Below are 27,458 nucleotides of genomic sequence, written 5' to 3' on the forward strand. Positions count from 1 at the left end.
AAAACCTCATAAAAGTGAGGTACGAAAACATGTTGCTGACCTACTTTAGCAAAGTCAAGGGTAGAAAAGATGAAGAGGAGCTTTGTAAAGATCTTCACAAACCTAAGGAACTGAATGATGCAACAGCAAATGAAATTTCATGTCAAGAAGTGCAAGGTATACATATCATTTAAATCACATGCGCAATGAATTGTGACCTTCTGACGAGTAGTGACATGGTCCTCTGGCACTGTTCAACTGACCAGTGAGAAACATGATCATGATTGTTCGTTTCCCTTAATACAGCCTATGTAAGAACTGCCATAAATAATATATCTCTAACCACTGTTCATTGTTAGTCCTTCCATCTCAATAGAAAAAAGGGCAGTTTAAAAACAACATGGTACATGAGTCCATGCATGTTGTCATGAAATACTAGACATATTTAAGAAGATGTGGTAACCATAGAAAATGGCAGAAGACCAACTTGGCACTCACATTTACTCTTACTTACTGTCCCTTTCATACAAAAATAAAACAAAAATCTTAGACTGAGAAAGCATCTACTGAACCTGTGGAACACGCTGCCACAGAACATAAGGAGACATGTCTAAATGTCACATTGGTATGTGACTAAAAATAGCGCTTGCATGAATGAAGACCATAAGGGTAGCAGTATTTCAGTTATATTTTCCCTGAAACTTAACAATCTGCATGTTGTGGATAGGCCAGGGGTGGGTAAAGTCCAGCCCATGGCCCAGATCCAGTTAACAAGTGGACTCCATTTCCCAGCAGCCCCTGCCGGCATGGGTGGGGCCAGTCTCCATGGAGACCCCAGCTGCAACTGCCCTGTGATAGCACAAGGTTGGGGTGGTCATGGAAACCAGCCCCAGCCATGCTGACAGGGCAGGGGGCTCCTCCAGAGCCACTGGGATCCTGCAGTGGGGGCAGCTTGGTCAGGGCCAGGGCAGAGCTGTGATCTGCAGCCTGCGCGCACCCCTGCCCTGACTCTGACAATCTAGTTTTGACTATACATGAACACGTATACAGCATGCATAAAGTAGCAACAATTCTACTATGAAGTAGGCAGAACATAAACCTCAGCCTTGCTATCACAGCAGAGCTGGGGCTGGGGTCTCCATGAAGACCAGCCCCAGCCATGTGGGCAGGGGCTTCTGGGAAATGGAGTCCAGCTGCTGGCCAGATCCTCCATTTTGCCTACCCTTGGGATAGACCCTGTAGCATAGGTGGGCAAACTGTCTTCTGAGCCGTATATGACTCCCAAGTAGTTTAGATATGACTCTTGAAAAAAGTTATTTAACACCAAATTATTTTTGCTGGGAGGCTGTGTGAATATCTGTGTGTGCATCTTGACAGCTACGTGTCCTACAGCTTTCAGTCATGTCAGGGTTTTGGTTGGGTTAAGAAGTTTGGCCACCCCTGCTTAGTAGCCACTGACAGTAATACATTTCCTCACAGGGACTACTACCTTTAAGCCAGCTTCTCAGTAAGAAATGGATAGGCCTCTAAAACATGCCTGAAGGTTCACAAACTTGCTTTGTCAGAACAATTGGCCAATGGTAACTCTTGAAATCCTCATAAAAACAAAGCAAACCAACAGCCTATTTGGTAATTAAAGATGAAGAAAATGGTTACTTCTACACACTCACCATTCACCAGTAGCCTGTATGTGATAGAATGCTCTGATTAGAAATTTTAGTGCTAATAAACTGGGTGTCTCAATTGCCACAGTAAAAATGGTTTCTAGCAAGCATTTATTCAGTCTTTTGCCAGCAATTAAGCAAGCTCCAGTCTTGGCTTCATCCAGGTATAATGAGGCTAACACAAAGTTGAGACCCTTCTGCATAGCAGTACCATTGTTACCCAAGCTTTCTTGGTTTTTCTAGCAACTTTATATCTATAGTGGGTATGTCTACACATACGCTTTAATGCACAGTAGTATATTTTACTACACATTAAAGCATTGCATAAAAAAGTGCTAATGTACAGTAAAATAGGCAGTGTACATTAAGCATCGCTAAAAAGGCATGTGTTTTTGCTAATGCACATTAGGGCAGCCTAATTTACATTTATTTAGTACCTCACGTTGGAGGGCACCCTTGCATGGGCTCTGGGGGTCAGGGAAAGCAGTGCTTTAATTAGAGTGGCTTCCAGAGCCATTCTAATTAAGGCACCGCCACGTCCCCTGTATCAGTGTTCCTGTGCTTAAAAATGACAGTGTGGGTGGTTGAACTAAAGCTCATCAAACAAGCTTTAGTTCAAGCACCCCCGCCACCACTTTTTTAAACATGGGGACACTGATGCATGAGATGCAGGAGGCTGCTGGAGCGCAGCAACTGCCATGCTTCAGTGGGATTAATAGAGTCTGCTTTGATGCGCTGGAATTCCAGCACATCAGAAAAGCCTCAGGGCTTGTGTATAGGTGCCTGGAGGTATTAAATTTAATGTGCATTAGAAAAAGCACATTAATGCATGTCTAGACACACCCAGTGACTAGAAGCATCTAGATAAACTCTGTGGTACAGTACCTAAGAATCCTTGGGGCAGATTAAAAAGTATACAGTACTTAACTCTAAGGTTTTTCTGAGAGAGAAAATAATAGAGCTATTAATGTATTACTCATCTGTTTGGGTTAACAAATGAATTCTGTAGTCCATGACATTAACTGCATTTATGGAGATATAAAGGAAACACTGTGTACCCCTTTATCTGAATTTTACCTGTCAAAAGACCAATATTCTTGATGCTGTCTGTGCTCAGGTATAAAACCATATTGCAAGGAACTAAGAAAGTATCAGGATTTATGTTTCCAGAGCTGTCTCACATGTGTTTCTTAGAAATGTTACCCTGAAAGGGAAGGTTAGATGCAGAGCACTTTTTAGAGAGACTGTCAATATAAAAAAAAAATGGTTTGTTTGTTTTTTTTTGAGCAGGGACCTCTTGCATGAGAGATGCTGTTACCTTTTCCTCTCAAAAGAAGGTGTTTATAGACTTCTAATAGTTGAATCCAATGCGTTTTTAATTGCTTTTTAAAAGCAAGGAAAAAAACAAGGGTTTAAACTGCAGTTGCACCTGTAGGCCTTCCAAACATCTCCCAAATCTTAAAAAGCAAAACTGGTCAGACTCAGAGAGGACTTTGAAGCAGAAAGGACCAGCCTGGATTAGGAGAAGCTGCTTTAAATTAAGATAAAGGTGTAGGTAGTAACTCAATGAGAAAAGCAGTAGAATTCACATGGCAGGACTGAGGTATGTTCATGGAGAGTGCTTGTAGGACTTTTTGTCTAGGTGAGTACAGACTAGCTTGCTCAGTAGTCCTGTAAAACCTCTTGATTGGAAAGGCACAATTTAGGTAGACTTTCCTTTTGGGAGTAGTCACTATATTATCAGAGATGGTTTCTTTGGAGTTAACATAGTCTTCTCCCTCATTCCTCTGCCAGTTGTATTCATTCTTGCTTTTTCCAGAGCTGTTTCTGCCAACTTTTCATGTGACAATGTCTTTGTTCCACACACACTGCTGTATTGTTAGTGTATGATACCACGCAGGCCTCCCAGCTCTGCTTTGGTGTGTGATTGGATGTTAGCTAAATGGCTGTCAGGCACCCAGTGGGAGAGAAGCTGTTATAGGGAGGGGGAGTGAAGGACTTGAGTTAAAACTTCAGTGTGTTACTCTGAGTATAGTGGTAAACAGGGCAGGGGCAAAGGGAATGGAGATGAAGTGTTATACTGTGTAACCTGCTGTGGTTTCCTCATTACTTTTATTTCTCTTGTTCTGTCTGCAGGTAAATTCTACTGTAAACCTCACTACTGTTATCGACTCTCTGGTTATGCTCAAAGGAAGAGGCCAGCAGTGGGTCCTCTGTCAGGAAAGGTAACTTTTTATTTCAATTTCAAATGTTGGATTGAGGGTTTTGAACATGTGTTTGCCAAAAATGAAAACTCATTAATATATCCTATTCTTTTTAAATGCCATGCCATTATAAAATGGTAAATTTAAGAGTAATCCTATAATCACTGTTGTCATTTTTTTGTGGGACTCAATTGTTTGATCCCATATTGGATGTTGGTATCAATTTCATGTAAACTGAAGTAGTTACTACAGGTATGCCAACACTAGAAGAATAAGAATTACAGAGTTGACCAACATTTCTAGTTTGAAAATGTTTCACTGAAATAGAGCGGGTGATTTTCATTTCCCTGCAGAAAATGAAGTCCTAACTGTTTGTTGCTCACAGGAATTGCAAGATGTCTCAAACTTCAGACATATCTCTTGGGTTTTTCAGATGCATAAACTGATCTTCAGAATTTAAGTAATCTGATGAGGAAGCATGGGGAAAGAGCATTTGAATGGCTGGATCCTCCACCTGATTGTTGGGTCCATCCCCTGCTTATTCCATGAATAAATGCATGCCACTGTTCCAGAGGGCTGCCTTCGCAGTTGACTGTGTTCAATATGTAAAACATTCTGCTCCCAATTAAAAATCAATCATTTCAAGATTTATGCATTTTATTTTCTGATTTGTTTTTTCTTTTCATTAATCTTACAGGACAGCAAAGGATCCTTGCAGGACACGATGGCAAGTGATGGAGCTGGCCGGACGAATTCCACAGCCACTTCAGCAGAGAGAACCCCAGGTAGCTCCGCTTCCTTCTTTGGCAGGGTGGTGCAGTACTCTCTCGGCCTCTTTGACAGAGTTAGGGTGGCAAGCCAGCGCCTGCAAAGTACAGTTTCCTCAGTTGGGCGCCAGGTAGCCCAAAATCCTTTGGACTCCTTTTTCATGTGTCAGTTGATGGCTTTTGGTGTTCCCTTTCTCTATGTCCAGTCAGAGGTTCTTGTGCAGATCCTGGGGGAGTTCTATTGGCAGCCTGTTGACCAATAAAGCTTTAAAACGATTCAACTATGTAAGCTGTATAACTTGTGTGAAATGTTGATGCTGTATAAAAGCTTGAATATGTTCTTTTGCGTGGTGGCTTTGGGACCTGGACATTTCCAGTTCTTTCAAGGGCATTGCCTGAAATCATTCTAGGTAAACACAGATATTCAGTTCAGGATTTTCTTGGACTGGACCCAAGTAAAAAGGCCTACTCTGCAAATCTGCAGATTTAGTTTTAGTAGCATTAAGGTCTCTCTGATGGGCTAATGTAATGCCTGAAATTGGATTTCTGTGTTTGTCTGAATGCTAGGTACTGTACCTCATCCTCCCAAGCTGCTCATTTAATCTGCTATCTGAATAGAAGACCTTGCTGTTTTTGGATTGTGGCTACTTTAGGATTCTTGGTGTCTTCCGCAGCTAAAGGGAACCATCTTTAAATTCTTGAGCTCTTTGGTGCTAGCAGGTCATGTTGCTCTCCCTTTGCTGCCAGAACAAACTCCTGGCAGTGGCTTTGGGAACTGGGTTGTGAAAGCATGTGCTTCACTGCTAAAGATATCCAGCTTGTAGGTTAAAACTCAGATTCCTTCTATCACAGGAGAAATGTTCTATTTATGCTACATTTGGCCCAACCGTCAGTTTTTCATTGTTCAAGACTGCAGTTTAAGGTACTTGGAAAGGGAAAGAGGGATAGAGTTGATTTCCAGCCTACGTGCCAGAATTCTGTGGAAAAACTAAATCAGTTTCTTCGAGGAGAGTGGGACTAATTGGTTGGTTTTATTTTTGTTTGACAAGCAAAAGATACGCAATTACAATGCTAGCTTAAAAACATCTTTAACACCTATTTAGCTTAAATCATTCTTTGATCTGCTTTTATTTTTGTTACAAAGCATGCCTAAAATTATAGCTGAATGTGATTAGACAGATTTTTTTTGTTTTTTTACTTGCATATTTGACTGTACGTCACATGTAACTAGTTTTTCAGTTTCCTTTTTCATTAATGTAGGATTTCTATGTAGCAAAAGAGTAGAGGGTATAAAGGAGAATGTCAGAGTAAAATCATAAAAATAGACTTGATGTCTCAGACAGGTGTAGTGTCCAGAACTGCTTTAACTTTAAAAAAAAAAAAAAAAAAAAAAAAAAGGAAGTACATTTAAAGATCCTGTCTCTTCTCAACAACCAGGCTTTTCTCTAAAAATAAGGGGAATTTTTATATGGGACCTAGCCTTTATGAAGAATGGAAAAAATAACTGTTCCTCTGAACACACCTTTGGGATGTTCAAAGATTATATAGAGGTTGGTGTAAGGAAGCAGGCAAAAGAAAGGCTAAGCCTGATTTGTCAGTCATTTTACTAAAGCAAGCCCCCACAGAGATGCTCTCTGCTCTGATGTAATTATTGCAATAGATACATAGACTAACTAACTCTAGTTGTAAACAGATATTCAGAAAATAGCAAAGAAATAACACATTAGGCTAGGCTATGTTTTGCTATACACGTATGACCAAATAAATAAAAATCTGAATTTGTTGTTACATGCCTGCCATGACCCTATTGACAGATCTGTGATTTGAGTTCATGAGAGGAACAGAACAGGATGTATTTCCTCTAGAAAGAAAAGTTGAGATGTCTGCCTGTTTCTCTTTGCTTCAGCTGTTGTACTGAAAGGGAGTCCTATTGTATAACTTGTAAAATTCTGGCTTTTCAAAGGGAGCATAGAGATGCATGTTGCCCTATGCATAGCACCAACTATGTGGGGAAAAAAACCCCATCCAGGTTAGTTTACTGTTAAAATAAGCATTGGGATTGCCTGTAGGGCAGCATTGCAGTGCATGCTTGTATGTATTCACATGTAGATTTAGCAATAGAGAGAGATTTGCACTACTTTCTCCCATACCAAAGTCATTTTCAGGTGAGATTTCATATACCTTTTTAACCAACATGAAGGAAATTCTAAGTATATCTTAGTGCTCTACAGGGCAGAATAGAAGGAACAGGAAGATGCTAGCTAAAAGCAGTGCTGAAAAGCTTGCTGCAGCTTCATTAACTGCAGGTCAGTTCTCCGCTTTTGTAGCCATATATAGTGTAGCCATCTACTTTTTGGATCCTGTTCCTGCTGGTTGGGTCAGGAAGTTTGTGGCTAGTGTTTATGATTCTGTGGGTTTGTTTGCTTTAAAAAAGAGATTTAACTTTAGACTCCTAGGTTGGGAAATGCAGTAAAAAGTTGGGGTTTTATTCACAGGTAACGATAGGGGTGTTGCAGGATACATCTCCATTAAACTCCTGATTTTTTTTTGAAGCACAAATGACTTGTGCTTGTGTGTATGTCTATCTGTAATTTATTAAATTGTGTTAATTAAAGTTTGTGTACACTGTAGAGTAGACCAGTACTGTAAGCATGTGCCTGTCTAAATTGAAACTCTGGGTCAAAGCCATTTTTTCCAAGTCTCCCTTTGGGCCAAACTCCATTAAATGCCACACAGCATTAGCAGTGTCAAATCTCATAAACATCTGAAACCAACTTCAGGGATGATGTGAGTGTAAACTGATTGCAACATCAGTAAAAGAAGGGAAGTGTAATATGCCAAGCCTGTGCATTTGATGGAAGTGCAAAATGAATGTAACTTTGAAGGTGGAAGAAGGGAGCTCAGGGAGATGTGGTGGGACTGCTAATCCTTACATTCTTAACTTCCTTTGGACCTCTTTCCAACAATGCTGGGTCAGATTCAGCCCTGGTAGAAGCAGGCAGAACTCCTATTCAGTAGACTGTTGTAACAGTTTGTGCCAGGGATGACATTTGGTTCTCACAGAATAGCAGATTCTTACACTTCTTCATTTGCACTCTCAACCTTAGCCAGTTTACACTCAACATCTCCTTTACTCATCAGTTTGCCACAATGGGTGCTTACAGACATGGGTACAGGGGAAACCAGCACTTTAGTTTCAGCTTGGCATGCCCCCGTGCTGAGTCCAGCGCATGCCCAGAAGAGGAATTGCATCAGTTTGACCTGGCTTGCCCAGCATTTGTATAGCTCACGCACTTCAGCCGGGCTTTCTGGCACTTTTATTGATAGCCTGTTCCTCTTCCAGTAAAACGCTGTGTGGCTTGGAGTTTTTTGGTATTTTTTCCCACGTCTGTCAACACTCTTTGCGTCTAAACTAGCTGGAGTGAATAGGTAGAGCCTAAGGGACATTCACACTTTTGAACACCATTCAGCTGGTTAAGTTGACAGAGGTACAATGAGGTCACACTAAACACTTTCATTTGGGATGTTACTAACTGGATCAGCATGTGTTAACTTTGCTAAATGTGTCAGTTTTTCACAGTGCAGACACCGTCTAGCTGGATTAAATGTATTTATCTTCCCTTGTGTTGCAATGGCTATAGTTTTAGGAAGCAACCCCTGACCTCCAAGTTGAGTGGTTTCTCAGATAGAATTTTTGGTTCCATTGAGGGTCTTGTCTAGTTTCCATTGAGTGTATGTGGCACACTCAAGGGACTCTGCAGGGGATATTCAGAGTACAAGCTGGAAAGATACAGGTTGTTCTTCAGCTGGGGAAATGGTAATGAAGTGTTAAGCAGTCAATGCCATTTTCTCCCAGTAAAAACAGGACTCTCCTGTGAAGGAAGGGTGGGGAAATTGGTGACTGTGCTTTCAGTGCTGACCTCTGGCATGCTTGTGGTAGATCTGTAAGCCTTCTCTGTACTTTGTCTGCCTGTTTGTTTCTCTCTCTTTCTGCAATTGCCTTTGTGCCAAAATTGCTGTTGCCAACAAAGAAAAAAAACCCCACTTGCTTTTCAACTGTCTCTTCCTTTGATAATCTGTAACCATTGTCTCTTGAATTTTTTAAATATGATTTACAGTTTTTTTATGTAGTTTTAATATGCAAGTGTTGTTTCTCTGTTTGTTCTAAAGGTCTGTAAGAATTTATTTCCCAACTTTTAGTACCCTCTCAGATGGACTTGGAACAGTCTCTTCCCAGGCAGGATGCATGATAATGATTCTTTCGATGTCTTTGGGCAGACAAGTAGGAGATTCTGGGGTAAAATGTTTCCTAGAGTAGGCTAGCACTCTTGTCAGTAAGCTCCTTCCTTTCCTACACACATCAGAGGGTTCGGATAGGAAAGGCCTTATGGGGAAAATCTCATCTGATGCTTGACAACATACAGTAGTAACAGATTCCATGATATTTAAGATAGTTGTTGAACTTAATGAAAGACATGTTGGGACACAAAATATAAAATACAATGAGCAGCACTTGCCTGCAACAGGTAAGGGAGAGAGGTAAAAACTTCCTGCCATATAGCTCCATGAATGGAGACTGGCTGCATATAACAATAGGAATACAATAAAAAATGCTGGAAGCCCACTCATGTACATGCCACATGTACAGTGAGTGCAGGACAGTTCTTTTGTATGGACTCTACATAGTCTCTACACAACAAACAAAGTTTTTGGCTCATATGGAAAGCTCTTTTGATGATTTCAAGAGTGAGAAAAGGATGGCTGTTTCCTATGCACCCCTTAATGCATAGGGACTTCCCTTGCCATCTTTTTACACGTGCAGCTTTTCATGGTCCCTGGTGAACACACACATGGACCTTGTATAGAATCTCGCTTGGGTGTGTAAATAAAGTACAAATGAGTTGTGTGTAGTTGAATGTGCTAGTGAACTTTGCTTTTATAAGTTGTCCACATGCCATTTTGCCTAAATTGTCCATGCCTTACTTGTGAACTCAGTTCACACCAACAGAACCCTATTTTCTCATACAGAGGAATTTACCTACACCAGAACCCTGTGTTTGTAGGTGATTGTATACAATCATGAACAAAGTCAGTGTTGGTTTGGTTTAGTTTTCTGTTTTGTTTTGAAAATTTGGCCCCATCTGCTTTTCAGTTTTAAACTTTAAAACATATTAGTACACCACCTGTAGCAATCTTATGATAGTGTTCTGTTTGTCACTTGCTTTTAAAACACCTTCTTTAAGCATACCAGTCTCTAAATCAGTTTTTTAAAAACTGCCTAAAGTCATTGCTTCAGCGTGCACTATCAAAACAGGTACATCCAGATTTGAGGCAGGGGTCAGAAGAGGACTTCCTCTGCTTTTTTGCCTTAAACTTTTACTGGAGTTGGGAGGAGTAGTAGTAGTCTGCATTTTTACACATTTGTGTAAAATCCTTCTCTGGGGTTCTGTATACTCGGAGAAGCTGATGTAATTTTACCCTCTTCTTCAACCTACACAAATGTAAACTTCAGAGTAATGCCCCATATTTCTGGAAGCCGAGTAGGATATGGATTGACTGATTAGAACCAGGTCCCTGATCAGTAAATCATGTTCTCCTCCTGTAGTTGGGTCTGTTCTCTTTTTAGGATGTGTGCCAGACTGTTCCTAGTCCATCACGTTCCTTTTCAGTGTTCTTACCAGGATTTGTTTGAGGAGAGATTGCCATGGGAGAGCAGGTCTGCCTACAAAAAAAATCTGAAGAGAGGGAAGAGGTACATGGCACTTAATGTCCAAAATATGTTGAGAGGTACTAACATAAGGGTGGTAGAACTAAATACAAAAAAAGCTATTGGAGATGAGGCAAAACATGCCAAAATGCTGAAACTGATGTGTTTTGCTCAGAACCTGATCCTGCTGAGAATACTGTCCTTGGGAGAAGGAGGGCTCCCAGCTCTGTCCTTCTCTTTAGCTTTCAGACCTGTAGGCTTGTTCCACTGAATGACTTGTTTATTTTTGTGATTATATGTGTTTTCTGAAAGATGATGTGAATCTTTCTGGGTACTTTCAAAAACTGCATAAAACGTTTGTTATGCCTTAGGAAAAGAGATGTCAAATCAGTCTAAAAGAGACCTTGCTGCTTTTTGACTTCCTGAGAAATCAAGGAAGTTTTTTCTCTTTGAAAAAAAGAATCTGATAACTATCTCCTGGGTGCTGGGCTTCACTCAGTGGAACTGGAGTTTACATGAAACTAACTTTCTTACGGAAAATGATTGAGTGAGATTATCGGTGCCCAGAAAGGGTCTACATGTCCACTTACAGCTGCTTTAAATTTTTTAATTTATGAAATTATTTTTAACCTGTTTTGTTTTGGGGTGTGTGTCTTTAAATTATGTAATTTCTGGTTTCTATGTTGTTGTGAATTTAATTCAATATTTGTTGAAATGTTCAAGGGAATAAATACCAATCAATCTTCAGGTTTCTGAGTGTTTCTTTTGCATTCCCTCCTTTGTTTCTGGCAAAGGAAAGGGCATGGGGAACAACCTTTTGGTGGGAGGAGATTGAAACAAATAGACCTAGCAAACTGAAATACCTAAGAAGTGATAGGGGAAGCCCCATCACGTATACCATTTGTAACTGGAAAGTACTAAAGAAAAATTCAGAGAGTAGTCGTGAAGTGTCAGGAGATAGATTTGATGAGCAGCATGCTTTGTGTATATTTACTCCTGAATTCCATTATCATGTTAGTCTTTTCACTGCACACCTTTTATACAGAGGTAGAGAGTAATACATACTTCTGTAGAAAATATGTCAAAACTGCTGGAATTAAAAAATCTGAGATGCCCTTCTAAGGTCTGTTTTGGATGAATGGGCTCAACATAAATTGTTTTTATTCCAACTTATCTTTGCAGCAGAAGGAAAATGTTTCATTAGTGCTTCCCAGCATTCCTTCTAACCCAGTTACTCAAGCCTTGTATCCTGTATCCTACCAAGCTGTCAGCTGCCAGTATTTGTGGCACTTGACAGTAACACCTAACTATCATCCTGACAGTTGGTAACTGGGTTGCTCTGTCCTGCTGTGACAAAGATCCAGTGAAAAAATAAAGCAGCTTATGTTTTTATGAATTTACAAAGGGAGCTAGCTGTCAAAGCAAGTCAGTATTTAGATTAAATAACCTCAAGGGTCCATTTATGAATCTTTTTTTTGTTGTTTAAAATGTTTTTAAGGTGAGGAGTCAACCTGTGTCATCAGTGGTCTTCTTTTTCTTCTTTCACCCTTTCTCCTGCTGATACTAGTCCTGTGATGTCCTGACTTCCACCAACACAGTGAATTGAAGTTTTGCACTGAGTAGTTTTGATGCTGTCAAGCATGTAAGGGATTAGTCTATTTTAAGAATCCAATCTGTCCCCTCCCTTGCATGCTACTTATTATATTACATCATTGGCAACTGAAACTGAATAACAGCAGATGGCTTGGGGGATTCTAGTTGTGGAGGGGACATCATGTCTGCTGTGCTGGTGGTGTAGAGCCAGGGCTTGGTCCCCCCAACACCTTTCACACCAGCCAGTGATGGCAGCAACAACATGATGCTGCCATCCTGCAGTGCCCAACGCTGCTTGGTGTGTAGCCACTCTGCCGCCTTGTACAGCACTAGCACTCTGCAATGGTTCTGTGGGAGGGAGGGCTGGGGGTCAGGCAGGGCTCAGCCTCTCCAAATAATATTTTCCCCCCACTGCTTATGAGGTGGTAACCAGAAGAGTTTAACCTGCAGATAGGTTTAAAACTTGAAATGTTATAAATAGAATGTGAAACTAATCTGTGAGATTTCTGTTGGGAAATAGAAGCATTCCATGCTTTAAGAATCACTTTTTGATCTCTTCCAGCCATATTGAAACCCTGGATTATGCATAGTTTAATGTGGTAGGAAAAGAATTCAGAGCCAGCTGGAGGGCAACAGGGTTCCTGGATCTTTTCTGAGACCTTTTGAAGTGATTTGGATTCTCTCTTCTCCCCAAACTGTTTCTGTTGCTATATTCTTCTCCTTTAGCTCCATACTAAGCAGCTATGCTTTCCATAGGATTGTTTCCCACATGGGTGATACCTGTTATGAAACTGCCTGTCTTCCCTTTTTCTCTTATTACAGAATGACAGGTTATTCTGGAGAGCTGTTTTAAAGGAAGTACCTTAGGAAGGGAGAATCTGAAATGGATGTGTTCTGAAAATTATCCACAGGTGTTCATTGTAAATTATTATGTGAGGGGTGTCACCTGATGGCATCAATGTAGCAAAAGGATCAAGTTGGAGGCTGGTTTCATCCCTTCTAGTCTGTCCTCTTGGGATCAACCACTTGCTTCAGGGGTTTCAAAACCTGTAGTGGCTTATCTCATCCCCATTGCAAGTTAGGTCAAATGTTCTCTCTGCTGCAAAGGGACAAAATATTTTCAAATAAACTACGGGAGCATAAGTTTGTGTTACGGGATAATTCCCAGAGACAGTGTCCTGTTTTTCTGTGAGGTCTCCACAGATCTTTCTCATTTTCCACTGTTTCCCCTGTGATTTTTTTTTTCATTGTAATTGTATTGCTGTTATCTTAGACTGCTGACAGTCTTAAAAAAAACAGCCCAAAACACGCTTTACTGGAAGAAGCAGCATGTTAGTTTGACTGGACTCTGCAGCGTCTGTATAGATTGGGTGCTTCAGAAGGGCTTTTGGTGCTTTTATCTAATGCTGATTCAACCAGCTGTTAGATAAAAGTGCCAAAAACACCCCAGTAAAGCACCAGATCTATACAGACATTAGACAAGCCAAGTCTAACTAATGTGATGCCTCTTCTAGGCATGCACTGAGCTTGGCACACAGAACTTAAAGTAAAGCACCATAGGGGGTGGGGAGTTCACATCTGCAAGCAGGCCTGGTGCACGATGAAAATTGTGCTCTAAATTTTGCCATGATGGAGAGGTAGAAACATTCCAGAGAATGTTTGTCCCCTTACAAATTTGCTCCTGGTTTAGAAATCCTGTTTATAAATGAAGCAAAAGGTCTCGCTTCTCACCAAGTTCTCTATCCCTCCTTACATCAGTCTCTCCACAAGGTGGGATGGACTGTTACAACTATTTATTAGTGAAGAAGAAACCCTGTGTACTGTAACTAAATCTCAAAGAATCAAGCTATCAGAGATATCACTTTTGTTAAATTGTTCTACAAATGGATCAGTTAATCTAGGAATGAGGGAAGAGAGAAAGTGGAAAACTTGGGTGTACCAGACCTACCTCCTGGATCTACAGTCCTATAAAGAGAAAACGTTGAATGTTAGTGCAAGAGCAAGGCACATAATGAGCTTCCAGTTGATAGTACCTATCTCACTTTAAAGGGCTATATTAAAACTTGACACACGTGCTCAGGCAGGTAAATGGTACCTTCATTTTATAGACAACTCACCACAGTTTGCTGACTTGTTTCAGGTTACAGAGAAAGTAATAGACCCATTAACAGAACAGCAAAGTCCTGCTTCCCAATTCTGTGTGATAATTGCATTGTGTTATCCCTGCTTCATGAATGACCTGGTTTTGGAGTAGTCACCCAAATGGGATAAACTCCATAGAAGGTCATTTGTAGCATTAATCTCTTGCTGACGTTAAAAGCGTGGGGAGATAAAATGATGTGTTCATGTTGATACTGCTGAAAGACCTTGTGAAGCATCTCTTATCCCCTGTGCTTTAGTTACTAGAGTGATCTGTAATGAGTCCTTAGTGGGTACTGGCTACTTGACATTCATTTGCTGAACTTGAAAGCTGAGCTTCATTACAACCCCCTCCAAAAAAAAAAAACAAAAAAACCAAACAAACCAAAAACCCTACTTTGAGTCATATTTTCAAACTGAGGTGCCTACTACTAGGTTTCTAAGTCTCAGTTTAGATTCATAAGTAAAAATGTTCTGACTCTTGGCACACTGAGCCATCAGGAACCTCACAGAAGTCAATGGGAACTGAGCAGGTGCAGATATAGGAGGGGTTGTGGTGGCATGGCTGCACCCTGCCTTTTGGATCATGCTACAGAAGCAGCAGGTAGGGACTTTAAATCTCCACAGCAGGTGATAATCTCCTCTGCTCTCAGCATTCACTCTGTCCCTTTCTGTGCTCTGAAGTATCTCCTCTTCCCTGCCTGCTGCTGCCACTGCCTCCAGCTGACCAGGGTTCAGGGGGAGCTCCATAGTTATTCCTATCCTACTCCAGCCAAGCTGTGCAGGGAGCCAGGGACAGCAATAGCAATGATGGTGGATTCCCTCTCCCTGCCAGGTCACCCTGGGTTTTCCGTACCAGTCCTGGAGCTGGCATGGGGAGGGGAAAACAGTTTTCTGCTGTGCCTGTCTCCCATGCAGTCAGTCCCCACAGCATGGGTGAGGAATGGTTGGGACAGCAGTGATGGTAGGCATGTCTCCCTTACCCATAGCCAGAGGTGTTAGTAGAGAAGTCAAGGGGAGGAATGGGAAGAGAGGTGCCCCTAAGCATGGAAAGAAAGGGAATAGGTGTTGGGGGATGGTTACCTGATTGGGGGACTTTAAAAAGTGCCTATCCATTGCTCCCACAGCGTGTTCTGGTACTTTGTGCAGGTAGAAGGCTGGGAACAGTGGCTGCAGCCCCTGCTTTAGCATTAGTTGATGCTCCAGCATTGGTTGCTGCTCCTGTACACCCCCTCTTTAAAATCCTAGATTCGCCTATTGGGATATTCAACAGTATTTGGAATATTAGGCCATTTTTCTGGAACATCCCTTAATGGGGATTTGGAAGCTTACCTTTTAAGTTTGAAAGGGTTGGAATAACCTTGACCAGATTTTTTGGTCATGGACCCCAAAAAACTGATTTTTTGAGTTTTGGATCACTCTGCCAACCAAAGGCTGGATTGAAACACTTTTTTCCCTGAGAGAAACAGACATTAGTATAAACATTTCCATTTGTCATAAACAAAGCTAGAAGAGTCAGATACGGTAGAGGACAAACTATATACCATGAATTCTATATTTCTCTTTAGACCTGCAGCTTTGTTATCGAGAGCCCAGCAACAGTGAAGAGGAGATACAAAATTAATTCTCTCTTTCTTTAAAAATTTCTCCAAATATATGTTCTTATCATGTGTAAGTAAGTACATCTGCCCTGTGTAGCAACTGAAACACCCAGAGATCCCTTCATCCCAGTTCAGACATATTTGGCCATGTAAGAAAAAATAGCATAAAAAAGGAAATTCAAAATACTGGTTGTAATGTGCAGAAGTAATAAGGGAAAAAAAATCATTACATGAGACAATTGAGAGAAATGGTCTGAAAAGTGGGGGGGGGGGCAGGGAGTGAAAGCCGCAGATATAGTATCTGTCATTCATTTCTTACCATGGTGAAGCATGTTTTAAGACAGAAAAAAATAATCCGCTTTCCCTGTAGAAGGGGGACCTGTACCATGGCAGATGCATGTATCATCACCTGCCAGTAACTAAACAAAACTTAAAGTATAGAATAATCAACAGTTTGTGAAACTGAGAAAAGTCTGGAGGAAAGTCAGAATATTCTGGCAAAAAAACATTACTACTGGTATAAATCAACTGGATGAGAGCATTCCATCAAAATCTTTCCATAGGAAGTTTCCACTGCTTCTGGACTCCCATCATGTGTTTTATTCAGTAGAAATACCTTCTGATCCTTCCTTGTTTTGGACTTTATAGACTTCTTCAGAGGAAGCATTGCATAGTCACTCATTGACCCTGTTGGCATGGTCCTCAGATTTCCAAAATAATCAATGTAGTTGATGAGTTTTGAGAATAAAATAATCTGGGATTTGGTCATACTGCAAATATAGTCGTATTTTTCTTGGACAGATGCACGTTTAAAGATTAGCAAGCAGTTCCATTCAGCATTCTGTTTAGTTATTTACATTTTGCCTCAAAGATGTGTTTAGTCTGAATTTCCCTATACTTACTGGCATCCCAAAACCCAGTGTTTATTTTATGGAAATTTTCATGAGTCTTGGTTGGTTGGTTCAGAAGTTAGCCACATCTTTGGGGTGATCTTAAATTCTTTTTAGGTCCACATAACACTGCTGCAGAGTGTACGTTTGTTTAGTGTAATGTCAAATTTGATATGTGCCTTATCTTTAATGAGTAAGTGTCTTTTATGAAAAATTGTGTTTGAAATTATAGCGGTTTTCAAAATTCTAGGGTGTTTCAGAAAACTAGTCACAAGATATGAAACACTGCATGTTTGCAGGTGTTAGGTAGTTATTTCCTCCAAAATCTAGGAGAACGATATCGAAGGTAGCCCCTTGTTATAGAGCACTCTGCATTGTAGCAGTTGCTAATGGTATAATGCAGACAAAGATGTGTCATATCTAAGACCATCCTGGAATGGGTTGATTGTGGAAATAGTGCTAAATTGCAATTGATGAGATGATCTAGATTTGTATGGATGGTTTCATCAGAATAGAAGAACTAAGTTATGGATCTGATTTATTACTTGATTTTTTTTAAGGCTTTTGCTTATGTATAATTCTTAATGACTTTATTTTTGATACTTTAGATCAAAATATTTGCCAAGAACCCAGACAACAATTTCAGAGAGAGAAAGCAGACATGCCTTTTATATTAATAGTTTCACAACATACTTTTGGATGAAAATGTTCAGTTCTTTGCTGGAAAGCACTACTTGCACATTTAGAAATACTCTTGATAATTTTATGCATCATGATAGCCTGACTAATTCAGTGAGTGTATAATTTAATAAAATTTTTGGTAGCAGTAAAATTAAAAGTTACGGACAGGGGGACAGGAGCAAGAAATGAACACCAAATGCATGAATCTGTAGTTGTAGTGATGCAGTAGGCTGGACACGGGAGAATTCCATTATAATATAATTACAATAATTCTTTTTAATAAATATTACATCATAAGAATCATGGAAAGAAGGTATATGAACAGGGACCCCAGTGTGTTAAAAATGAAGCATCACGCCTATGCTTTCTTTCTGCTTTTGTTTTTTTTCAGTCCACTATTTCTGCTACGGTAAGTAGGGTCCCTGGTGGCTTTTTTGAGAGAGGATAGTTTAAACAGCTGGCAGTACAGAACTCAGGCCTTTAAAGCAATGCTTGTCTTTAGCTAAAAAAAAATTTTGCTCTCTTCCCATGCTTCAGTTCCTTTTGAAATTAAAACTACCTGACAACAGGATGTGGATGTTCAAACCACTGTAGAGAGTTCAAGAACCCAGAGGATACCAAATACAATTTTTTAAAAAATGGTGAATTACTTGTTTGACAGCAAAGTAAATTTTGATACCTTTTAGAGTGCCTAAATCAGATATATAGCATGAAGTTTCCTAAGCCCAAGCTCATTTCATCAGATTCTGTGATTTGTTACCAGCTATGCTACATACCAGGTTTATGGGCATGTTAGACATTCATGATTTACTTGAAGAAATCGCCTAAATATTATGGACCTCACCTTTTGTAATGTTTTGTAGTGTGCTAACAATCAGAAATAAAACTGAAATTGTACAAATGCTAGAATTTTCTTCCAAAAGTGCAGTGGGGAAAACCAGTTTTTGTACTGTTCTGAAGCATGGATTAGATGACCTAATGTCTTTTTTTTCTGTCTCCAGCCCTGGGGTCTTTCCAGGGGTCAAAACAGCTATGTTCCTGGATTATTCTCTACCACTCTGGAAGAGTAGGCAGTTTTTATGTATGGTTAAACAAGTACACGCACTGAGCCTTAACTTTCCATTACTTTATAAAAATGTTTGGCACTTTACATCCTCAGAGCTTCAGCATAACTTCATGCTGCAAGTCTGTGGGTGGGTTTTGGCTTTTTTTCAAGTGACAGGAAGAAGTTAAAGGTGACCCTCAAATAAAACTGATATAACTATATTCACTTCAGGAATATAGTCTGCATATCTTTAGTAACAGAATGAAGACAGACACTCCTTTGAATCAGTAGCCTGTTTTTCAGGCTTTGCTTCACCTATGCCTTTAGAAGGATCACTTTGTCAACCTTTGGCTTTGTTCTGAATGTCTTTCTAAATCTGTTTGAGAAAAGCACCAAAATTATAACATCTCTAAAGCAAATATAGAATGTGATAATATCTTGTGTCACATGAAAACATTTTGATGAATTTAGCGGGAATGAGATCAAACTTCTATTGTTTATAGCAAGGTCTTAATTCTAACTAGGGGGTATTGAGTATATGGAGGAGGGCTTTCCTTTCTACAATTAACTTTTGAGAATCTTCCCTCCCAGTTCCTCAAATATTTTGACCTTTCTTAAAGTTATTGTGAATTATGCTGAACTTGAAAACTGGCCTTGAACTGAGTAAATACTTACTTTATATTTTGTTAGTGGTTGGGGGGATGGGACAGTTTTTTGACAGGAATCTTACCAAGTTTTTTATTTTCTAAAGTGCAGATTGCAACATGAGGTATTGAGTCAGGGAAGATTCCTTCTTGTAAAACCTCTTGGACAGCTTTGGAAATGGCGCTCGTTCTTTAACACCTCCATAACGCAGGTCTCAGCATAAAGGGATCTCTTATTAAACTTCTTCCACCATTGCAATCCCCAATGCTCATTTCTCTAAATGTGCCTTTTCCTGATGTACCAGGAATCTTTGCTTGCACAACAGTTTGAGAAACACTGAGCTGTGGCATGCCAGTTACAATGCAAGTGTTGACATGTTGGGCACTGGGTGGAAAACACTCTTGCCTTTATTGGCTATTCCAAGTTTACCTTTCTATGCTGGGAAAGACCTTTTATTTTCATTTTATGTTAAAAGCCAGAAGAGACTGGAGGCAATTATGATTCACTAGTTGTATCTCCTGTATTACACAGGATTTTCATTGGTAATTCAAACCCAGTAACTTTGGTTCAGTAGAGCATATCTTTTAGAAAACCATCCAGGTTTAATTTTAAAAACTTGAAATGAAGAAGAATCTGCAGTTTCGTTCCTCTTGTTCAGCATGGTATGCATTTTTTGTGTAGAATGCTGAGTATTTAAAAGATGACTGAAGAATTTTAGATGCTGTCCATTGAGATATTCAGCTTGCAAACTTCCGCTCGTTTTGAATCCTGTATGTGGTATTCTTGATATTCCCATATGACGTTGTGCTTCTTCTCATCCCAGCTCCTTGTATTTGAAGTTTTTGCATTTAACAGAACCTAAGCTTCATCAGGAAACAGCAGTAGCCAGCCTCATTGTGGACATAACTGTCTGGCATAATAAGTAAAGGAAGAAGAAAAAAAAGTCTGGGGAGACCAGTCAGAATGACATAGGTACTTGGTGTTCATTGTACGTTGCAATTCAGATAAATGCATCAGCACCTTTATTTGAGCAATATCTGTATCTCTCATTTCTATCAAAATATGTAGGCTTTAAAGCTGTGCTATTTACGGTTCAATGGAACCTACAGCATATGCACAATTTTGAAATGTGGGAGTTGGCCTGCATGAAGAGAGAATGTGCAAGAACTCACTAAACCTGCTGAGCTCTTTTTCTACATGGTTTCTTACAGGTCCTTAAGAGAAGTGATGACTTGCTCTTCTACCCATTTTCCCCTTTAAAGTCTTTGTCTTGTTCCTCCAACTTTAAGACGGCACTTCGTGCAGGATTGAACCTTGTTTTATGGCTTTGTCTGGGATGCAGTGCACTCTAGGATATTAAGCCTCAGGTCTTAGGTCCTAGGTCTTGGGTATAGTTGGAGGAAGTACTGGGGTGAAGGGGAAGGGATTGCTAACTGAATCTGTCAAGACAGACCAGTAAGTCTTAGCCAACTGGCAGTGGTTAGAAAGGCATCTGAAAAAAGTGCCAGAAAAGCTCACAAAATAAGATTTGATACTGAAATATACAGTTGGTTTTTTTTAAATAAGGATTTTATTAGATACTTCTAACATGCTCCTTCACCATCAGAAATCCATGGTGAGCTGCAGACAAGCTTGAGAAATTTCACCCCAGAGGATGATACCTATATTTAAAACGCTTGAAAATGGAGACTTACCTCTCTCTCTCTCTCTCTCTCTCTCTCTCCATTCATTTCTAAGCTGAAATTTTATTAATAAATTATGTGCACTCCATATTATTTAAGTGCCTGGAAGAGGGTCGCATGTTCCTTCTCTATTGTACGTCACCTTTAATATTCTCTTGTTGCCTTAGTTTTGATACTTTTATTTACTAAAGAAGAAAAAAGCCCAAGTGGGATCTATTCAATTTCAGGTTTTAAATTGTATAAGAATTCAAGGAATTCAGAATGAAAAATGTCATAGGAAGTATATTGATGCCTTCTCTCTTGTGCATATACACTCCTGTAGATAGCCTTGTTTGTATTATAGTAGCTCTCAGGCCTCAGCTGAGATTGAGGGACCAGTTATGCTAGGCATAGTATTGAGAAACATATTGAAAGACAGAAGGATAGGGAAGCTTCTCAGGCCCCAGCAGCAGTCGCAATTGTTTCTAAAATAAGAGGATAGGAAGGAAAGCTTTCATGCAGAAGAGTAAGGCAAGGGGCACTTCAGCACTGGAATGTTATCTCTGGATGCAGGGCTCTTTACAAGAGTTAGGCTGCGTCAGGGATGAGATAAATAAGGAGCTCTGGCAGCTTTCACACAACAGCTAAGCAGCCTATTCTGTTAGGAAAAACAGTTCCCTAGGGATGATCTATGTACTGTTCATAGTCGGCAGCTCTTCTAAAATACAGAGCCATTGAGTCTGGTCCTGAAAATGCTTTTCCTATTTAGGATGTCATTTTTAGATTTTTGAGCTGATTCCTTGATGGGTGACAAGCTACTTCTAGCATTCAGGTGCCTCCTAGTGTTTTTTTGGTTAATGACATATTTTTCTTTTTATTTCATCATATGCGGTTTCATTGGCCCCTTTCTATCAATTTGTGAGCAGCTTCTAGTTTGACTACATTGAGTCTATGTACATCATGCAGCTGTTGTTCAGGGGGAACATGTAGTGGTAGGTGGGGGTTAATCAATGTGCTCCTTACAAAGGTATTCTACAGGTACTGCTATAGAGTAGCTATATGCTTGTTTGTGAGCAGGATCTTCCTCTACTGATGTCTTGAACAGCAGCCTTGTTATCTTCAAGTACTCTTTGGCAGTTTTTTTAAAACTGGGGCATGCCATAGCTTACCAAGGAGTATGCGTCTAAATTTTAATAATGGTGGCATTATTTCTGCTTGGTCAACACAAGGTGAGTAATGTCATTGGCACACATTGACATCTGTGACATTAGTGTCAGGTGAAGAGGCAACAAGCAGCAATACTTTGCAGGTAAAGGGGTACGTAGCCAAAAAAAACTGAACAACCACTGTTCTGTGGGAACCATTTACTGGAATAGCGTGTGTCACTAAGAAAGAAATGTCTGGGGAAGGTTTAAATTTTCTTTTCTCTAGCATTGCAGACCCTAGTGAACCAGGCGTAATCTTGGCAATGTTATTAATCTACTGAATTGAGCAAACTGGCCAGCAGTCATCAATCTTGCTCCACCTATTTTTTTTGTAAGAAAGCAAGTATAAGCCAAGCTGCTTGTATTAATGGCAGTACTCCTAAAGCTGTGAAGTAGCAATTTTCCTTCTCTATTTAATGATGCAGACAGCTTGGAATCAGTTAATATTTGTACATTTGTGTTTAATTGGCAGGTCTGACACTGTTTTTATTGACATCCAAGTGGAGCCTGATAATTTTTTAGAGACTAAAAACAAATCCTTGGTGCAAGGTGTGTCCAATTAGGGCTATCTACTAGAAGTCTGTATTCCAAGCTAGCAGTAAGTTGAGCTTCATAGATCCTATTCTCTAATAGAAAACTGTATTTTTCCTATGCAAAATAAAATGGAGGGTTCTGGCCAGTTGTTCTGAATTTCATACCTATAAAGAATAAAATCAGTCTTACATAATTCCCCAAGTGCATCTGGGAATGTTCTTCCCACTTTCTTGAGATTTTATGGAGTATAACACATGTGAGGCACACAGGCATACCTTATCTACACTCCCTTGTCATACAGCTTACACATAACTTTTATCCGTTATCTTTATTCTATAGACACTTCCACTGAGACGCTTCATATGTCCCCATATACTGTGGTAGGGTTGATTTTAATTCTTCTTGCCCTATGCATGTTGGGGGGATAGAGTTATAGGTACAAGTCTACTAACTTTTACCTAACACACATGCCTGGGGGTTGCTTACATGACTATCATTAGCCTGTATAAATGTCAGTTTGGTTTCCCTCTCTAAATGGGGAAGCTCCTACAATTTTTATCTCTGTATCTTTGCAGTGAAATTTTGTTTTTCTTAGTGGTCTTAACCATACTCTGAAAATAATTCTTCTGAGGATCTGACAAGAAGACCAAGGCTCTGATGAAGAAAAAAGGTGAAAAAACCTGTGGAGAAGCAATTCCTTTTATCCTTTCTTATATCTCTGAACTACATGGCTGTATTGCAGAATAAGCAGAGTAGGCAAAAAAGAAAGAGGACAAGCCAGAAATAGCATGTGAAAGCTGTTCATGCTGGGAGAGCTGGATCTAACTAGAATACACTGTAATCTTCAAAGTCCAGTATGGAAAACTTGTTTTGTGAGAATGCACTATAGACTTTACATGGTCCTTTTCCATTATCCATAATCCATTTCACTTGCTGTTGCCCAGGATTGGCAGATTAGCATTCCAGGTCAAATCCCTTGATGCTGAAAACACAGAGCTGGAGAATGTAACACAGCTTACAAAAATAGCTTTGGTTGACATGGTATCACCATCTAGGCATCTCAGAGAACGAACTGAAGCATGAATCCTAGCCGTTAAACAGTTCAGTTCTGTTAAAAACAATTTTAAAATGCTGCCATAATGTAAGACCTTTTTGCTGCAGCAAAGGGTAGAGACCAAAACTATCCTTGGAAAGGCAGGACAGTTTTCTGACCTTTGAGTAGGTTTATGTGGTTTAGATCATATGGCAATATGGTGATCCCTACCCACATTCCATTGGACACATTCGCAATGTAAAAGATCTTCGTAAAATTAGAGAGAGAAATACTGGCAGAAATTATCACTATGAAGTTTTTTTATTATAAAATGAAAACTTCATAATTTTTACAAAAAAGAAGCAAAAACCTAACATCCAGAGACCTGGAGTGTTCCACCTTTGCTCCATCCAGCCTTTTGTTTGAGCTGAATTTTCATACCTGGAAAACAAGTTCCCCACAACAGAACTGCTTAGCCAGGAGATTCTTTGATGTTAGGGTCAGCAGGGACCTCAGTAGGTCATTGAGTCTGACCCTATGCTTTGGGCAGGAAAGAGCGCTGGGGTCAGATGACCCCAGCTAGATGCTTGTCCAGTCTTCTTTTGAAGACTCCCAAAGTAGGGGAGAGCATCACCTCCCTTGGAAGCCCATTCCGGATTCTGGCAACCCTTCCTGTAAAGGAGTTCTTTCTAATGTCCAGCCTAAATCTGCTCTCCATCAATTTGTGGCCATTGTTCATAGTTACTCCAGGGGGTTGCACTAGTAAATAGAGCATCACCTATTCCCTGCTGCCCTCCTCTGATGAATTTATAGGCAGCCACAAGATCACCTCTCAGCCTTCTCTTGCGAAGGCTGAAAAGATCTAGGTCCCTCAGTCTGTCCTTGTAGGGCCTTGCCTGAAGGCCTCTAATCATACGAGTAGACCTCCTGTGAACCCTCTCAAGATTCTTTCCATCCTGCTTGAAGTGTGGCGCCTAAAACTGGATGCAGTACTCCAACTGCAGTCTGACCAGTGCCGCGTAGAGGGGAAGCATCACCTTCCTAGACCTGTTTGTTATGTATCTGCTAATGCATGATAAAGTATGGTTAGCCTTGTTGACCACTTTGTCACATTGACAACTTGTGTTCATCTTAGAGTCAACTATGACACCAAGATCCCTTTTTGTTGCTGTGCTGCTGAGATGGTCATCCCCCAGCCTGTAAGTGTGTTGGTGGCTCTTTTTTGCCCAGGGACAGCACTTTGGACTTGTCTTTGTTGAACAGCATCCTATTTCATTCTGTCCATTTTTTCCAACCTGTCCAGATCCGCCTGGATCTGTTCCCTGCTCTCTGCTATGTTAACTTTGCCCCAAAATTTGGTATGTGCATTCCATCAGCCTTTACATCTTAGCAAAACAGAAAATTTATACCCTGCTTGCCATCAGACAACTTGGAAGTATGTAGAGTGCTTGAACTTTTATTTGAGCTTAATTTGCTTAAAAGGAACTTTTCCACCCAGGGGAACCTATAACATCTTTTTATTCTCCTGTGCAATTTTAAGTTTCATTTCTACCTGGGAGAAATGTTACAAGCTGTGCATTCTCCTTTACCTGAGGAAGGGTGTGAGAGTCCAAAAGCTTGCAAGTAAAGAAAAAAAAATATTGCAACTTTTTAGTTGGTGTAATAAATAAAAGATACCACCAAAAGTCCTGAATATTTTTGCCTGTAGACTAACACAGCTAAAACCTGTATCCCTAAAAAATATTTGAAACTTGTATATCAATCAAGGGGATTCTTTCCTACAAGTTTTATCCCAAATAAATAATCACTTCGTAAAGGATAGTGGGAATAACCAGAGAGTCTACAAGGAATTGAAAAAGGTTTTAATCAGCAAAGAAAGCTGTGTCCTGGAGATCGTGAGATTTACCAAAAGTCTTATGGTTAGACTTCATAAATGAAATTAAAGCAAATAGCAATGTATTCTTTAACCCGGTAAATAAAAGTAGAAAAAGGAAAGAGAAATGAGGATAGGGTTGGCACTGAAGTTTATCTAGGTGCATCTCGATCATTGAATTACTATTTTGCCCGAGTTTTCAGCAGGAATGAACATGGAGGCAAAAGCAGTACATGGATATAGAAGTGATCGCACTTGGGTAGGAACATGAACTCAAGCTTATCTGGAAGACTGAAGACCAGATAATATATATTCTAGAACATTTGAAGAACTGGCATATCAAATTGTAAATTCAGTAAGGGGGATTTTTATCAGTTTGTCCAATTAAATGTCACACCATAGGGCTGGAAAATAGCAAATATAGTAGTCCTGTTTAAGTAAGGAGGAGAAAATAATGTAGGCAAGTACAGATCTGTTAAAATGATTTCAATAATATGAGTCTTTGCACAATTTTTCAAGGAAAAGAATAAAGATAGGAAGTAAATAAAAAACAAGATAAAATACAACATAGGTTTACTAAGGGAAGTTGTGCTAGACCTATTTGATAACTAAGTCAACTAATTTACTAGGCAAGAGAGATGCAAGGGATTTCAAGCATTTAATCTAGTGTTGCCTGAGAAATCAGTAGTTAAATTAGGGTGATTTGGGTGAGTTCAGGCACTGTGTAAAGTACATAAGAAACTGGGTAATGACAAATGATGCTGAAAGGGGAAACATTGCATGATGTGTTACTGACAGAATTCCTCAAGAGTTGATTTGGAAATTAATCTTATGTAATATTTTGTTTAATGACCTTGGCACAGAAAAGCAGAAGCATGCTAATGAAATTTTATGATGACACAAATTTGGGAGGCATCATCAACACAGAGAGGAGTTGGAGTTTCATACAGGAAAAACTGGTTTACAGTGAGAAATGGAGTGAAAAAGTGGGATAAAATTTTATAGTAGAAAGTACCCTAAGAAACTAATAACAAGAATCTGTTACAAACCGAGTGATCATTAGGTAGTAACTGGGAATAAAAAGATCTTGGTATATTAATGAATCACAAGATACTATGAGCCACCATGATGCAGCTGTGAAGTTGACAAATGTGTTCCTAGGATACATCAGGTAAGGTGTTTTCTGCAAAAACAGGGACGTACAAATGCCATTGTAGACAGATTGGTAGGTCTTCACCTCAAATGCTACATACAGATCACCCATATAAAAAATAATAGGAATTCAAGCTGGAGTGGGTGCAGAGATATGCTAGTAGGCTGATCAGAGGATTGGAGAACTTATCTTGAGAGTTTGCCTTGGCTGGTTTACCTTCATAAAAGAAGGCTGAGAAACAATGATTGCTCTTCATAAATAAATTGGGTGTGTGAAAGGGGGAAAACCCCAGGACGGGACAAGAGCTATTTAGGATGAAAGCCAGTGGCACAAAAACAAACAGGTGTAAACTGACTGTGAATGAGCCTAGGCTGGGAATGAAAACAATGTCTAACCATCAGAAGCCTGACATTTGGGAGTATCCTATCAAAAGGAGCAGTGGGGAAAGAAACCAAAATTTGGTTATAAGTTGAAACTTGATAAGTGTATAAACAGAGTTATAGAATATGATTTTGTGTGGTACTAGGGGACTGGGTTTGATAATGCAACAAGTATATATTCAGGTTTCATGTTCCTTTGTCTAAGGAAAATCAGGTTCTGACTGAGGTTCATTGGCATATGGCTCCAGCCTAGAATTATAAAAGGGGCAAGTCAGACCTAAATTGTGTTAACAGAGTTGTGGTTGAAGTTTTTGTGTATATTTTGAGAGAAAGTATGTTTAGGTCCAGAGCAAAGGAGACCTGATGGGTCCTCAGGGGCTGACTTTTCCCTAAGCAATAGCAGCACTCCTGCTGCTGTCTTGAAGTGGCTTCAGTGGCAATAGTTCTGGCTTCCTGCAGTAGGAGTGTTCCCTTGTCTCCTTTAGTTGAGGCATTCCATATCTTTGGAGGAATAGATAAGTCCCCATGGCAAAGGCCTCCCTGTCCTTTCCTGAACATGGCCTTGGCTTTTGCAACTAGAATATTCTTGTTTCTCCACAAAATCAGAACGTGTAACGTTTTGTTAGTGTCCATTGGCCAAAAGCAGTAACAACTTGTCCATTTTACACTATGACTTCCTTTCAAGTTCTCTCAGTAGTGGCTAA

General features: G+C 39.9%; 1 protein-coding gene across 5 annotated transcripts in view; it reads left to right on the plus strand.

Annotated features, from left to right (window-relative positions):
- Positions 1-27,458, plus strand: part of MICAL3 (microtubule associated monooxygenase, calponin and LIM domain containing 3) — a 147,533-nt gene that overhangs the window by 48,975 nt on the left and 71,100 nt on the right. For all 5 annotated transcript variants that reach the window (XM_019544535.1, XM_019544527.1, XM_019544529.1 and 2 more), the window contains 2 exons: positions 3,780-3,868; positions 4,545-4,632. In XM_019544535.1, coding sequence (XP_019400080.1) covers positions 3,780-3,868; positions 4,545-4,632 — 177 coding nt within the window. The remainder of the gene's footprint in view (positions 1-3,779; positions 3,869-4,544; positions 4,633-27,458) is intronic.

This window comes from Crocodylus porosus, unplaced genomic scaffold (genome assembly GCF_001723895.1).
Source record: "Crocodylus porosus isolate Cpor-Errol unplaced genomic scaffold, CroPor_comp1, whole genome shotgun sequence".
NCBI classification, from domain to species: Eukaryota; Metazoa; Chordata; order Crocodylia; family Crocodylidae; genus Crocodylus; species Crocodylus porosus.